The sequence below is a fragment of the Eulemur rufifrons genome, chromosome 18 (assembly GCF_041146395.1).
Source record: "Eulemur rufifrons isolate Redbay chromosome 18, OSU_ERuf_1, whole genome shotgun sequence".
Classification (NCBI taxonomy): domain Eukaryota; kingdom Metazoa; phylum Chordata; class Mammalia; order Primates; family Lemuridae; genus Eulemur; species Eulemur rufifrons.
Genome location: NC_091000.1, coordinates 70,629,069 through 70,644,487, shown reverse-complemented (window position 1 = coordinate 70,644,487; position 15,419 = coordinate 70,629,069). Strand labels below are relative to the sequence as shown.

At 40.4% G+C, this 15,419-nt stretch overlaps 1 protein-coding gene across 2 annotated transcripts in view; it reads right to left on the bottom strand.

Moving 5' to 3' along the window:
* The window catches only part of EXOC2 (exocyst complex component 2), a 197,584-nt gene that overhangs the window by 78,304 nt on the left and 103,861 nt on the right, over positions 1-15,419 (bottom strand). For both annotated transcript variants that reach the window (XM_069493556.1, XM_069493557.1), the window contains exons 12-15: positions 14,291-14,416; positions 7,719-7,843; positions 319-384; positions 4-161 (exon numbers count right to left, since the gene is read on the bottom strand). In XM_069493556.1, the coding sequence (XP_069349657.1) occupies positions 4-161; positions 319-384; positions 7,719-7,843; positions 14,291-14,416 (475 nt within the window). The remainder of the gene's footprint in view (positions 1-3; positions 162-318; positions 385-7,718; positions 7,844-14,290; positions 14,417-15,419) is intronic.

The window sequence follows — 15,419 nt, the reverse complement described above, 5'->3', positions numbered from 1 at the left end:
CACCTGATGGTCTGGATGACGTGCGTGAACCACTGTCCGGAGAGCTCAGACTTCACCTCCCAGCCCCCGTACTGCCGGGCCTCGCTGTCCCAGATGCTGAGCGGGAGCAAGGCCCCGCGGATCAGCTTCACAAGCGAGTGCGTCACTTCCTGAATCATTCTCTACAAAACGATGGACAAGCAAAACCGCATTAAAATGTCACTAATCTGATTAAATTAACTAAGCAATAATGAGCATCTTGAACGTAAAGTCTCCTAGTAACTTTGGATGAGAAAACCCTACCCTGTTAAAAAGTCTATATACTTTTCCTTAACTTACCTTAAAATCATTTTGTCTTTGCCTTACGTTCTTTGATCTTTCAATCTGGCCTGACTTCTCAGCAGTCTTAAAAATGAAAAACCAAAATAAAATATATTAGAAGTAATGCATAAAAATAAGTGCTTTAATATTTCTATAAGAAGAGAACAAGAAATATGGTTCTAACTTGATTAAAAGGAATGCTTAAGACATAATCCAAGTTTCTGATTAAAGGATGATTAATTATAAAACCTTTCTTATTCCAACAGGAAGTTATTTATCTTTCTAAAACCTTTAGGTATAATTTCCATAAATAAACCTAAGAATTAAGTTGAAACTACTGATTTTATAGGTGATTTTCATATGCCATGTCATCAACAATTTCTTATGGTTAAACCATAAAGTATCATACCCATTATAACATTCTCAACATCATTTCTCATTCACTAGTACAGAAATAAAAAGAAAACTAACTTCTGAATTAATGTATAGTAATCGTAGGGCATCCATTCCATTCCCTTGGTCAATATTTATGAATTCAAGCACTATATCTATCATTTTATTTTTAAAATATTATAAATCATTGCCCTTCCTTCAGGGATTTTACAGTACAATTTAGGAGAGAATACATCGTGCCATTCTAGAATTAATTTTTTATCTGTTTCTTGATATAACTCTCTACCTATCATTATTTCTCTTTCTCCTTAAAGTAACATGTGGAAGACAACTTTATACTGATTAAAAGAGAAATCTGTTCAATTGGATTTCTGTTAACTTTTTATTAACAAATTTTCTAACAACCAAATATTATTGTATAAAATGCTCTAGAAGGGTAAGCTTAGGAAACTTTCCAAATAAAGATGCAATAGCAAAATTATACAATGTAAAGGAAAAGTCTGACACTTTCCTGACTTAGTACAAAATTTATCCCTTAAAGTTAAAACTCCAATCTCACGTATTATTGGTTAGAAACACGTCAAGGGACCTTTCAAGTTAAGAAAAGTTGCATTATAAATGATTATGGTATTGACTTCAAGTTAATTTTTAAATAAGTAATGTGACATACCTATATATGTGTGTGTGTATATATATATTGACATATAAGCTAGAGAAACCGCTTGTAGAGTTGGTCTACATAATGAACACATGGACATGAATCAGTAAAAGAATAGGATTGTTGAGTGTTTTCAACAAAAATATCAGACAAGCCTAATAAAAAATGGTCAGCACACACATAGCATAAATACACAATGTTCAACCTCTACATGTATTTTTAAATTTTATATTAAATTATATAGTTTTTTATCATTTTTTTTTGTAGAAATGTACTTTTGCTTTGAAAGAATTAAAGGTATACAGAAAAAACTAAGCCCCAAATTCACCTCAATAATCATTCAAAAAGCTAACTCCAGTGTTCATTGGTCAGTGACACTCAAAATTCTTTGTACACCAGTATATAACTCAGAAATTGATTTTTTTTCTTTTAAGACAAATGAGAAGGAATTGAAGGGTTTTAGGCAGGGGAGTGATGTGATTAGGTCTAAAGTGAGAAGAAAGGATGACAGGGTCCAGTGTAGGAGCCTGACCAGTCAGCGGGACGCTGCCGTTGTCCAGGTGAGCGTGGCCACAGCTCAGCAGCAGGTGGGCAGGTGAGCCCGGGTGGTTGGCTCAGGCTGCCCTGGGTGTTGCAGTGAGGAAGGCGACACACCCAGAGGACTCCCAGTTCCCTACAGGAATGTGTGCAAGATTATTCTACGTCGATTAAAAGTCACGCCCACTCAGGCCAGTCCAGTGGCTCTGAATGTCTGCTCACCTGCTTTCTGGTTTTGTCCAGCGTGATGTTAGGAGTCAAAAGAACACTGCTGGTGACATGGGGCCACATGCAGAAGAGTGAACGCCCTGCTCGCTGAGGTGGGAACTAGCTATTCTCTAAACGGTGTGGTCTGGCAGGTCTTAGTCTTGGGCGCTTTTTTCCCTTTTCTCTCTATACTCTCTCACTAATTGATTCCCACAGCTTCGAAAATCATTTCTATCTAATGCCTTCGAAATGTGTATATCCAGCCTACATATCTCCTGAAACCCAGATTTGAATCTCAAATTGCCTGCTTGCTGTCTCTTCTTGGATAACTCAATTTAACACATTGGAATGCAGGTCTGACATGTTTCCTCCCAGCATGCTCTTCCTCAAGAGCCCCGACTTTGTGAATGGCATACCTACTCACTCAGCAGCCCGTCTGGGAGCTGTGTGAACCCCTGCCCTCCTCGCCCTCATCTGATCCATCAGCAAGACTGATCGACACCACCTCCAAAGTGCACATCAGGCCTAGCAATTTCTCTCCAACTCCACTGACAAAGCCTTCATCCAGAACACCAGCTTCCACTGCTCAGGAAGCTCCGCACACACTGTGCTTTCTTCCCCTTCCTCACATACACCAGGCTCCTATGCCAGCACTGTGTGTCATTATCGCTGCCCGATACCTGCTTTCCTGACCCTTTGTGTGGATGTTTCCTTCTCATATGCTGAGTGTCAGCTTAAATGTCATCTCCACAGAGAGACGTTCCCTGACCTCCATCCCACTGACATTCTTTATCGTAGGACCATATTTATTTCTTTTATAGTTTTTACCAGAATTTAGGATATTTTTTTAAAACAACATTTTGGTTCAGTCTTTCTAGGAAGGGAGAGGTCATGTTTATCCTGGTCACTGTTTTATTTACATTGCATATATGTATTTTAAGATGTGTGTGTGTGTGTGTGCATATATTTTGAGTGCACACATGTATATGCGTGTGTGTATATGCTACAAGTTTACATATACATGTGTACATGTATGTATGTACATGCATCTATGGTGTGCACACAAATGTATGCATATGCATGAATGTATACATGTGTATTATGCCTGTGCATGTGTATGTATGTTTCTGTATATGTGTTTATCAGTATCTGACACTTGGTAAATAAATGAGCACCTAAAGCGAGTACTCTTCAGAACCTCCTTGAATATATTTAAGAACGCATGACAGCCCTGAACACGACTGGGCTAACTGAAGACCTTTTTTAAAAAGCCTGAAGTCCTGGGTCTCAACGTGACAGACTGACCCTTGGAGGTAGGTCTGCCAGGCATAACCCTACGATACGCTTCTGAAAAGCCCAAAAGACTCGGTTATCCTAGAGATTTAAGGTGACAACAAAAGGATGAGCAGAGGTGTGAGAGTCCTGCGTGCAGACTGGGGCTTGGGAGGAGACTGCAGGTGGTGAGCTCGGATGCTGCTGAGGGGCCTGGCGCCTGCTGGAGCATCAGGAGGCACAGGTGACACTGGGGTCCCCCGCTGCCAAATCTTTGTTAAGGGCCTCATGATGGTTATTTTGTGTGTCAATCTCACTGGGCCACAGGGTACCCACACATTTAGTCAAGTATTTGGTTACTATGTCTGTGAGGGTGTTTCTGGATGAGATTAACATCTACATCAGTACACAGAGTGACCAGACTGCCTCCCTGCTGTGGGTGGGCCTCACCCAATTAGTTGAAGGCCTGACTAGAACAAAAAGGCTGATCCTCCTATGAGTAAGAGGGAACTCCTCCTGTCTAACTGCCTTTGGGCTGGGATGTTGTGGGGTTTTCTCTGCCTTCTTACTTGAACTTAAACATCTGCTCTCTTTAGGTCTCAGTTCTGCTGGCATTTGAACTGGAACTGACACATTGCCTCTCCTGGTCTCCAGCTTGCCAAGTCACCCTGCAGACCTTGGGATTGTCAGTCCCCATCATGACATGAGCCAATTCCTTATAATAAATCTCTTTATGTATGTGTGTGTGTGGTGTGTGTCTGTGTGTGTACACACAGCCCACTGGTTCTGTTTCTCTGGAGAACCCCAACTCATGCAGACCTGGTCTCGTGTGCTGCAGAGGAAAGGACATGCCAGTATAAAATTCTAAGTGTACTGATTGTCAGGGGGTATCTTCTTTAACTGCATTCTCTATGACATAACTAATACTTCATGCATGTTGGGACTGTTCAATTGTAAGCTTACTTCATAGTCACTTGTTCTGTTAAATATTTTTAAATAGAAGAAAAAGTGGAAGTCTGTTGTTAAAAGGCAAGCAACATATCAGAATTAAGGCTAAATTTTGCCAGAACAATTTTGCCCAACAAGAAAGTGCTCATGATTGCATGATGACATCTACTGGACAAGTCTTTTGTGAAATTCAAGGACTTGTCTCCGAAATACATGGACAGCAAAGGGAGGACGGGAATTAGGTATCAGGCAGGCCCCTTGCAATTGTTAATGAAACCACAGTTACTTACTGTTTTAATCTGATGAAGAGTTGAACATCTCCAACACAATGAATTATGTAAGGTTTGCCCTATTTTTTAAAGAAAATCTAATGCTGGAACACACAGCACATTTTAATTTATATACTATGTGTTATGTGACTTTTTAAAAATGCAGATTCCTAATATTTAACAATTCTTTGAATGTTCTAAATATTTTCATCCACAAATACATTATACATAAAATATATCTAAAGGTGAGATCTTAACCTACTATTAACCATTTCGTTAACTAGAAACCTTAACTCTTTCCTGCACACACAGACCAAAACTACTTTGTGGTAAGCCCAACGGCTGGATCTCACTGTTTTGATTCACATTTCACATATGTTAGTTCACATTGGCCTCGCTGGCTTGAAGAAGTGACTATTTTTTAAACTGTTGGAAACTTCTTCTAAATCATTAACAGATGGGCTCTTAATAAAACAATATAGTTCCATAACAAGAAAAATAAGAAATTTGAAGTAAATTGTGTTTAAATATTATAAAGCTTTCTTGTATGAGACTAAATGTGAACTGCCAAAGAAGGCTTCCCAACACTGGCCTGGCACCATCTGGGCCGACTGTGCATATGCCTGGCTCCTACATCTCTCCCACTTCTCTGTGTATCTTTCTCACTTCTCAGCAGAGGGGAAATGGCTTAAAAACATGCCTAAATGCCCTGTACAGTGAATTATATGTGATTAATTTCCACGCATTAATATTGTTCATGAAGTAGGTCATTTATTTTTCATCTGCAACCAAATATTTCATTTACATACTTACCATAACTAGGTATAACCTGTAAGAAAGTAAAATATATTCCCCTTTCACTAAAATATCCCAGATCAAAAACCCTTAGGAATTTTAGGACTCCAAAAAGATTCAAGGTAAGCCAACTACTGTCCCTGTGTGGTGGGCCACCTGCAGGAACTAATGCAAAGGACAGGAAAAACATTTGGCTGCAAACAAATAATATGGTTTAAAATTCATCTCCTAAGGGACTAATTCTTTATATGATTTAACACATCTTGACATCTTTCAATTCTACTTTAGCAGTTCATCAGTCTAGTATTTTTAAATGTTACAAAATTTTGTTCACTGAACATGTATTTTGTGCCAGGCTGATACAATTTCAAATACTGGAATAAATTTCATTCCAAATAATAAGAGTGAACTCTTATTCATCTGCCAGACACTGTTATAAGCACTTCACTTTTGTTAACTCACTGAATTCTCTAACCAGCCCTGTGGAAGCAAATAGACACAGAGAAGTAATCACCTAAGGCCACAGCTAGTGAGTGATGTACACTGGACGTTTCCATTCTGATACTAGCGCTCTGCGAGAAAATCTATGAACACAGTCTGTCCAAAGGCACCATCTAAACTTCCCATCCACATGGTGACTTGGTTCAGAGGCTGAGCAGACGTGGAGGGGGGTGGCAGTGCCCAGGTGCCGCTGTCCTCCACTATGCAGACGGCCAGGCACCAAAACCCGTCCTCAGCACAAAGAGCCACATGGCCCTCACCCGGTGGAGAGTTACAGAGAAACAAACTAACGTGTGATGGGTACAAAAATAGGGTACTGGGAAAATTTTTTCAGGACACTTGCAAAACTGAAATTAAAGCATTCTCTTCCTAAGCCAGCAATAAGCAACTCTGCATTTGCGAAGACCAGCCAAACCTGACATCTGTTTTATGGAAGAAGGACTTCCTCTGGTAGTTAACTTTTCAATACAGTTTCTGTATAACCAAGTGATACAAAAAGAAAATGAAATTATTTATTGCTTTAATATTTGAATGTTCACTTATAAAGTTTGGTAATCAATACACTGGTGAAATTAAAGGGAAAAAATGCACTGATAAGTCATGCTTATGAGATTGGTTTTTCTGCCCTGAGGAGTTTGTTTTCATGCACTAAATAAATTTCATGAGTTAGATAACCAACCATTTATATAAAACAAGGATCAAGGGATCTAGTAGGTTTAAAACAAAAGAGATAGTGGGCACACAGAATTTAAATATACACAGGGGAAAAAAATCCTTCCAGAGCACAAGCCCATTTCTTCAATACAAGTGTGAATTTATGTCCATGGTCAAACCAAACTCAATGGACCCCTGGAGCACCCAGACACTAATCACTTTCCACTGAGGAGGAGGGGATTGTCTTAAACCACAAAGAGTGTATATACCCCTTTGCCAAAAAACAAAATGGTTTTAGCTTTTGTCTGTCTACTTTCTATGTTGCCAAGTCCAGGATAAGCAGGAAATAGCTTTACCCTCAGGAAGACCTCTACCTGTCCCAGCTCCCAGGGCTGTACAGAGCCCTCCTATGGACGCGGGAGACAGAGCTGTCTTGGTCTTACAGGTAGAAGCTCAGGGCAGAGGGCATCAGAATCTATATTCCAGGAACGGGAGGCCTTTATGGAGCACTTGAATGAAGATTATGAAGTGATGAGTCTGATTTCCATGTGCTACAAACAAAAGTCAGAGTCATACTTTCTATGCTACCAATTATATATTAAAATTAACACATTAAATAAATGTGCAACTCACGAAAATGCAAAAACTGCTGTAGGCTGATAATAATGGGGCTAGATTACATGATCCTTAAAGTCTTCCCAACTAGGAAACTTCATAAGTATACGGATTATTTTAGACCTGTGTACAAGAGGCAAACATTTTATCCTTGTTTGCCTCTTTTATCCTTGTTTGTTCGTAGTCTACTGAACCTAATTTCACCCATAATTTGGCCTGACTGGCATTATACTCAATTCTGAATCCTTGAATATATTTCAAGTTTTCTTTTTTCTTTAATTGACTATCTCATTTAATCCTCACAACCACCTACTGAAATAGATACCCTTACTATTTTCTTTTCACAGATGAGAAAACTAAGTCCCAGAACAATCAAGTAACTTGTTCAAGGTCACATGGCTGCTAAGTATTAGGATTTTATAATGCTTGTAACTAATCTTAAAATATGTGACTATGGTTATAGATGCTGGGCCTCTAAGGTTTGAAAATATCACTTCAAAATCTAACACTTTTAAGACTAGAAATTCACAAGGTCTTAGCTCCACCTATAGTCAAATTCGTATACATACCTCACTGAAAAGGCTTCCATTAACGTATGAAATCCAGAGTTTCCAGAAGTTAGGCAGCTGACTTAAGACAAGCTTGGTCAATTTTTCAACAAATGCCACCCTGTGCGGAGTTTTGTATCTCCATGCTGAGGGGGAAAAGAATAACATATTAAGAATACACTTTTGAATCAAGAATAGTCATCTATTAGAACATACTGCTGCAGTCTCCAATGAAAACCAAACACACACTTAAGCAGCCCAGGTGGGTGTGGAGCCTGTGGGGGCCGTAACTCCCCACCAGGCAGCAGGTCTTCCCTCACACTGTGTCCCGTGCCCGGGGGCGCCCCAGCGCAGTGGCACAGGCCTGACGAGGTCCCTGCTTTTCTCGGTTCCCTCTCAGAAGGGAGAGCTCCTTCTGCTTCAGAAAGGAGGATACCCAGGCTTTTCAACTTTGTCCTCAGGATGCCATAGGTCTCTTCAAAACGCCTTCAAACAGCAAAGGAAGGCAAAGCCAGGGCTGCTCTGCAGGCAGCAGTGAAATTCAAGGCTAATATCAGTCTGTTAGAAATGCCACTATGCACCCCAGGTGGTGGACATTCAGTAGGCAAGCCAGTGGTCATAAAGGAATATACTTCAGTGCAATCACATAATGAACAACTTCTTTTATAATACAGAAACTTAAGAAAAAAAGAGAAGTATTGAAACCTCTTCAGTTACTCATCATTTAAGGCAGTACTGCAGTAACTGAGAAATAAGGACTTAGACTTCCTGTGGGAAGAATAAGTTTGTGGGAATAAAAACAAATGTGGAAACTTGGGGCCTACTAGCCATTTCCAGGCTCTCCCCCTCCTTCTTTACCGAGGGTCATGCCCCACCCCCGCTCACTTGGGAGCTGCCCGTCCCGCGGTCCCATGGTCCCGCGGTCCCATGACGCAGTCGCGGTCAGCCCTGCCCTCCGCCAAGCTCTGACTCCCACCCAGCAACTGCAGAGACAGGTCAGCCTCCGGTGAGGACTTTCTTTAACTCCTGGCCAACGACTAGCTTCGTTTCAAAACACCTCTGGGTGAGAGGTTTTGCTGTTATTGTAATTCCAGTGAGGGAGGGTAAATTTTATTTATTTGAAAATGTTTAATAATTTTCTGCCTAGGTAATTCCTGGTTAGAAAATAACACTTAAAAGGTACAGCGTGAAAAGTCCACCTTTTGCCCCCATCTGCCCAGTCCCCAGCACAGCCATGGAAACTCCTGTGACCAGCTTCTTGTGACTCTTCCTAAAATGTTTTTTATGTGTGCAAGTAAATATACATATGTATTCATTCTCCCCTCCCAAATGTTCTTTACATGTTTTTGTTTTTTACAAAAATGAACGTAGACTAAACACACACACTCTTTTTCCATTTAGCAGTGGATCCTGGAGTTCTCCCATATTCACAAAGACAGCACTTTCTCTTTTTCTCCCATAGTTACAAAGCAGTTCATATTTTGGATTTATCATACTTTAGTAAAGTTTCCTTCTAATGGACAAGACAGTTTCCAGTCTTTTGCAATTAAAATTAATGCTTCAACCAATAACTGTATACCTGTATCACTCAGTACACATGTAAGTGTAAATTCCCAGAATGAGAATTGCTGGGTCAAAGAGCACATGTAGTTGTCAATTTTGACAGATATTACTGAATTGTCCTCCAGAGGGGTTATTTACACTCCTATCAGCAACACATGAAAGTAGCAGCTCCATTATAACCTCACCAATGAACAATCCAACACACAAAACCCAAAACAAAACAATAAACACTTGGAGTTTTTGGCAAACTGATTCCTCACTGAATTGCTACTTTGCCTTGTGCTACCATCATGGTGAGTGAGGCTGCACACCTGGCTCACGTGCGTAAGACCCACTGAGACGTCCTCCTGTGCCCACAGAACCTCTTTACTTATTAGGCAAATTAGTCCTTTGTCTATGCTGTCAGTCATGGGAAAATGTTTTAAATTCAGTTTTCACACATGTGAAAAGCATGGTTCTTTAAGGGCACATTGTAAATTTTATTTGTTCATTCAACTAATATTTAGTGAGTATCAACTGTGTGCTCATCGTGTGGCTGTACCCAAGATCTAAATGCTGAACAAGGTAGGTCTCTGCCTTCACAGGGTTTATTATCTAACAGAACAGCCGATTAAACACTTCATAATGGTAATATGAGACAAGTAGATTTCATCTGGAGACAGAGCTGGTATGGACTCTTTCCCAATAGTTGATAAAGACTGCTTTCCAAGTGGCAAGCAGCATGCAAAAGAGGATAGGCCATGACCACAAGTGTCCTGGGGTCCAATGACAAAGTGAAAAATAAGACAAGGAAATCTAAAAATTCAAGCATTAAAATATCTACCTTACATGGTAGCAAATAGACCCAAAATAATATTTCAAAAGATCTCAGGTCCTCTGAGCAGCTATATTGAACACTATTTTGTATGCCCCAACTTTGAGAAGCTCATCTATACCCTTATCTCATAAATCATTTGCAAGGCTTGTTTTGCTGGTAAATTAGAGTGAAAGCAACCTAAGTGGAACTCAAGTCCCTGGTAGCACTGCACCTGGACCAGCTCTGTGTGACCCGGCCTGGCACACTGTGCAGCCACGTACAGCCAGGTATCGCTCAAGGACAGGAACACATCCTGCGAAATGCCTCATTAGGTGATTTCGCTGTACAACATCATGGAGTGTACTCAGACATACCTAGATGGCATAGCCTACTACACACCTGGGCTGTATGGTACAGCCCACTGCTGCTAGGCTACAAACCTGTACAGCATGTTACTCTACTGAATACCATAGGCAACTTTAACACAACACTACCATAGTGTATTTATGTATCTAAACTATCTAAACACAGAAGAAGTACAGTAAAAATATGGTATAAAAGATAAAAAATGAGGCCCCTGTATAGGGCACTTACCATGAATGGAGCTTGCAGGACTGGGAGTTGCTCTGGGTGAGTTGGTGAGTGAATGTGAGGGCCTAGAACATTACTGTACACTGCTGAAGACTTTATATTATACGAACACTGTATATTCAGGCTACATTAAATTTATAAAAAATAAAGTAACTGCACTAAGAGATTAGGACGGCCATGACATCAATGGGCATTAGGAATTTTTCAGCTCCATTATAATCTTACGGGACTGCCACCATAGATGCAGTCCATCATTGATGGAAATGTCATTATGCCACACATTACTATGTTCCACTTATACAAACGGTGCCCTGACTTATGATGGTTCGACTTCGGACTCTGACTTTAAGATGATATGAAGGCAATGTACAGTCAGTAGAATACAAGCATTCTGTTTTCCACTTTCAGTACAGTATTCAATAAATTATATGAGATATTCAACACTTTAATATAAAATAGCTTTGTGGTTAGATGATTTTGCCCAAATGTAGGCTAACGTAAGTGTTTTGAGCACATTTAAGGGAGGTGATGGTGTTTGGTGGGTTAGGTATATTAAGTGTACGTTCAAACTTATGGTATTTTCAACTTAAGATGGATTTATTGGCACATAACCCCTTCATAGGTAGAGGACCATTATCTATCTATCTGTCTATATTTATCTATATCTCTACATATGCACATCTCTTCTACAGATAGACACTACTGGGTGCCAAGGAGCACATCGTGGAGATTACTCCCCACTCCAAGAAAAACAGAGAGAAAACATTGCCTTTTCCCTGCTTTAAAAGAAAAATTCCTTTCTAAAACTCACAAAGTAAACAGAAAGTAAACTCAGTTTCTCTCTTGTTAAATCCATTGATTACTAAGTATTCTAACTGAAATGATTTTATGATAGGAAAAGTCTTCAGACAATTATAAATAATAATATAGCAAACCAATTCCAAAAGGCTTCCAAGAGATTCCTTCAGCTAAATCTTTTTATGGCAGATTAATCAGTAAAATTATTTCATTTCGGTTCACCATAGTGTAGTGTGTTAGCACAGCCACTACACAGTGCAGCCAGATAACCCACTAAGCTGGAGGTCCTGTAGTCACTCAAGGCATCGCTGCTCAATTATCAAGGCTCTTAGAAAACAGCTGGGCTCCTGCCATCTCCTGCCCAGTGGCAGAGAACAATTCTCAGCATGGCGTTGTATTGTATTGTATTGTATCGTATCTTTTTATTGCTTGCAAATTCTTTACATGTGTGTATGTATGCACATATGTGTGAGAGTCCTTTCCGCCCATTCCAAGTCTACTTTACCCAAATTCTGTACATTATAATTAAAAAATGAGTTTTGCTTTTTTCTAACTGAATCCAACATGTCCTAAAGACCAACATGACATATCACTGACAGAATAATCAAGAGCAATTTCCTAAGAATGATGAAAGGAACTAAAGGGATATGGCAGGAATGTCCAACTTTTTTCAACAGAAATCAGAAAGTATGTAGGCTCATGAATTTTGCTTTGATCACAAAGTTGTGAATGAGCATTCTCAACTCTATTCACACCCATGGTTTACTGTAGGCAATCCTTCATAATGTGCCAAACACAAGCAATAATTTGGGGGAAAGTAAACTTGATTTATTTGACTTCCACTTCTGGCCATGCTGGAGTAACAAGGCTTGAATTTAACATCCAGCCACAAACAACTATAAAACTGGAAAACTCGATGAAACAACTGTTTTCAGACACTGGACAGAAGGCAGCACAGGCTGTGATCTGAGGGAGGGGACACAGGTGGCCAGCTCCACAGCCACCCAGGCTTTCTGCCCCTTTCTGGACAATAGATGCAAAGTAGGAGGAACCACAGCAAGGCTCGGTGGCCTTTCTGAGTTGGAAGGATGGGGACTGGAGTTCAAGGAGGCTGAGGTGGTGGGAAACTGCAGGGAAGAGTTCAGGACGGGAGGGAGCTTTGTAGGAAAAAAGCTCCAGAGATACGCAGAGGGGTCTTCTTCAGTCTTTGTTGAAGGCTAGGCCACATATATGTGGAGCACAACTTCACAAACCTAGACAAAGAATGGCCAGGGAACTTTAAGCTCAATAATTCCCAGAGATCACACATGGCAGTGAGGCTTTCTAGCTCCAAACAGCCAGGGAAACTTGTTCTTATCAATAACCTAGACCAGTCAGTCAGTAGAGACACAAGGGGTCATGCCTTGGTAGTTGGGCTGAAGTATCCCTAGAATTAAGGCCATGCTAGACCAGCTCTAGCAAAGATTAACAACAGGCCTTGAAGAGACAGGGCCTCAGCAATTCATGGAATAATCTACTGACAAAACACATGTAATCAGAGTCCCCAGGAGGGAGCAGGCAGAAATACACACGAGAAAATCATGGCTGAACATTTCACAAACTTAACGAATATTTCCAAAGACTGATAACAAGATAGGTCCGAGTAGCTTGGTAAAACCCAGGCAGGATGAATGTGAACGGTTCAAGATGATGCGATTCATCACAGTCAGCCTCCAGCGCAGCTTCCGGTGAATCCAAGCCTGCTGCTGTGAGAACTGAGGGTAGGAAATGCCGTGAGGACAGGGAAGGAGCTGGGTGGGGAGTTTTTGAACCTGATACACTGTCCTACTATATTACCTAAGAGAAGCAAATGTTTTTAAAAACTGCGTGGTCTGCACTCCAGAGTGAGAGGCCGTCTGAGCCTCGTGGGCTCACGCCGACACTGTGGCGCAGGCTGCAGGAGACAGTTCTGCTCTGTGGCCGCCTGTGCTGATGCTGCTGGGCTGGGCGGGGAGTGGGGGCAGGACAACAGGAAAGAGGGCTGACAGTTACGGAAGCCCTTTACTTAGCACAAATGAATCATCTAATTGTAGGGTATTCTTATGATGGACATTCATATTTATTAATAAAACTCTAGAAAAATTCCCTACTCTAATACTTATAAGAAATATGAAATACTTTAAAATAAACTTTAGAGACATTTGAATTTAATATAAGGTGAGGTATTTCTATTACCCTGTTTGAGTTTCTTATGTGAAATATCTGTTATTGCGATTGTAGTGACTAGTTGCACCTAATTTGATATATGAATGCATTATAGCCCATACATTTTATGTCTCATAATAGGTAAATATCTTCTTCAGAAAGTTAAGAAATGCAATAAAGTTACAATTTTAGATGCTTTATCTTCGGAAAAACTGATTAGTGATTAATTTATGGTTAATTAACAACCAATCCTTCTTTCCAAACCACAGTTTAAATTTCCTTGAAAAAGTAATACTGACTATAGACATTACTTTGTTGCAAACTTCATCTTAAAGAAGTTCTCATAGACTTTTTTCTGTAGCATTTCTTTAAAAATATTCAACCACAGAAAAAATAAAACTAGACTTTAACTAAATATGTTGAATAAACACTGACCATTTTTTAAAAAAATCAAATAGCATTTCTTTAAGGTAAAATGTACAATATATTTTAATTATTTAAGTTTAATTACCAGGTAGGTACTTTAATAAGCACAAGAGATGATGGCTAGTAATATTTAGCACAAGGAACAACACAAATTTGGGGATTTTCCAAGAGAAGAATGTTTGAAATGACACGAGTACAAATTTAAAACACCACGCGGAAGTGGGGAGATACTCACTGTCATCGCGGCCAGACTGAAAGCTGCTGCCCCTCTTCAGTGACGCTGTCTGGCCGAGATGGCCCAACACCGAGGGCCGGACGTCAGCATCAGGATCCAGCATGGGGCTGTGCAGGCCTGGGGTACCTGCAAGAGAGAGGAGACCTCACAGGTGCTCTATACAGGCTTACCCAGTTCATGTAACGGAAGGCTTCTCTGAGGCTGTATCTTGCTCAGTTGCTCCACTCTTAAATAAAACATTTACTAAGTAAAATAAAAAGTATTTTCTCTAAATAGATTTTAAATGTCATCCCCAGTTCAGCAAAACCTGGGGTGGGGGGGAAGGGTGGGCGATGCTGTGAACATAAAAACTAGGCGCAGTCACATTTGGTTAACCAACCTACTGGCACTTGGGAAGGAAGTCATCGAGTTCTCACTCTTCTATTTCTTTTAATGGAGCTGATTTACAACAAATTTCTATAGCACAAATCTTCTCTGACGCCACACTTTACATTCAAATCCCATCATTCCTTTCTTTGGAGTGTGGGACTTGAGTCCCTGTTCTATTCCCGATGCCGGTAACCTAGTTTGGATCCTTTTCAACTCCCACCACTAATATTCCAGAAGCCAAAACATTTTACTGTTGTCAAGAAATTATCTTGGGCCGGGCGCGGTGGCTCACGCCTGTAATCCTAGCACTCTGGGAGGCCGAGGTGGGCGGATCGTTTGAGCTCAGGAGTTCGAGACCAGCCTGAGCAAGAGCGAGACCCCATCTCTACTAAAAATAGAAAGAAATTATATGGACAGCTAAAATATATATAGAAAAAATTAGCCGGGCATGGTGGCACATGCCTGTAGTCCCAGCTACTCGGGAGGCTGAGGCAGGAGGATTGCTTAAGCCCAGGAGTTTGAGGTTGCTGTGAGCTAGGCTGACGCCACGGCACTCACTCTAGCCAGGGCAACAGAGCGAGACTCTGTCTCAAAAAAAAAAAAAAAAGAAATTATCTTGGTTGTCCTGGATTAATCTCACACTCAAATACTACTTTCTTGATGTTAGAAGTCCTGCAGAAAACCCTCAGGATAAAGTCCACACCAATGTTTTCCAATCCAAATTATGCTGAGAACTGGAAAACAATTTTTCTAAAATGGA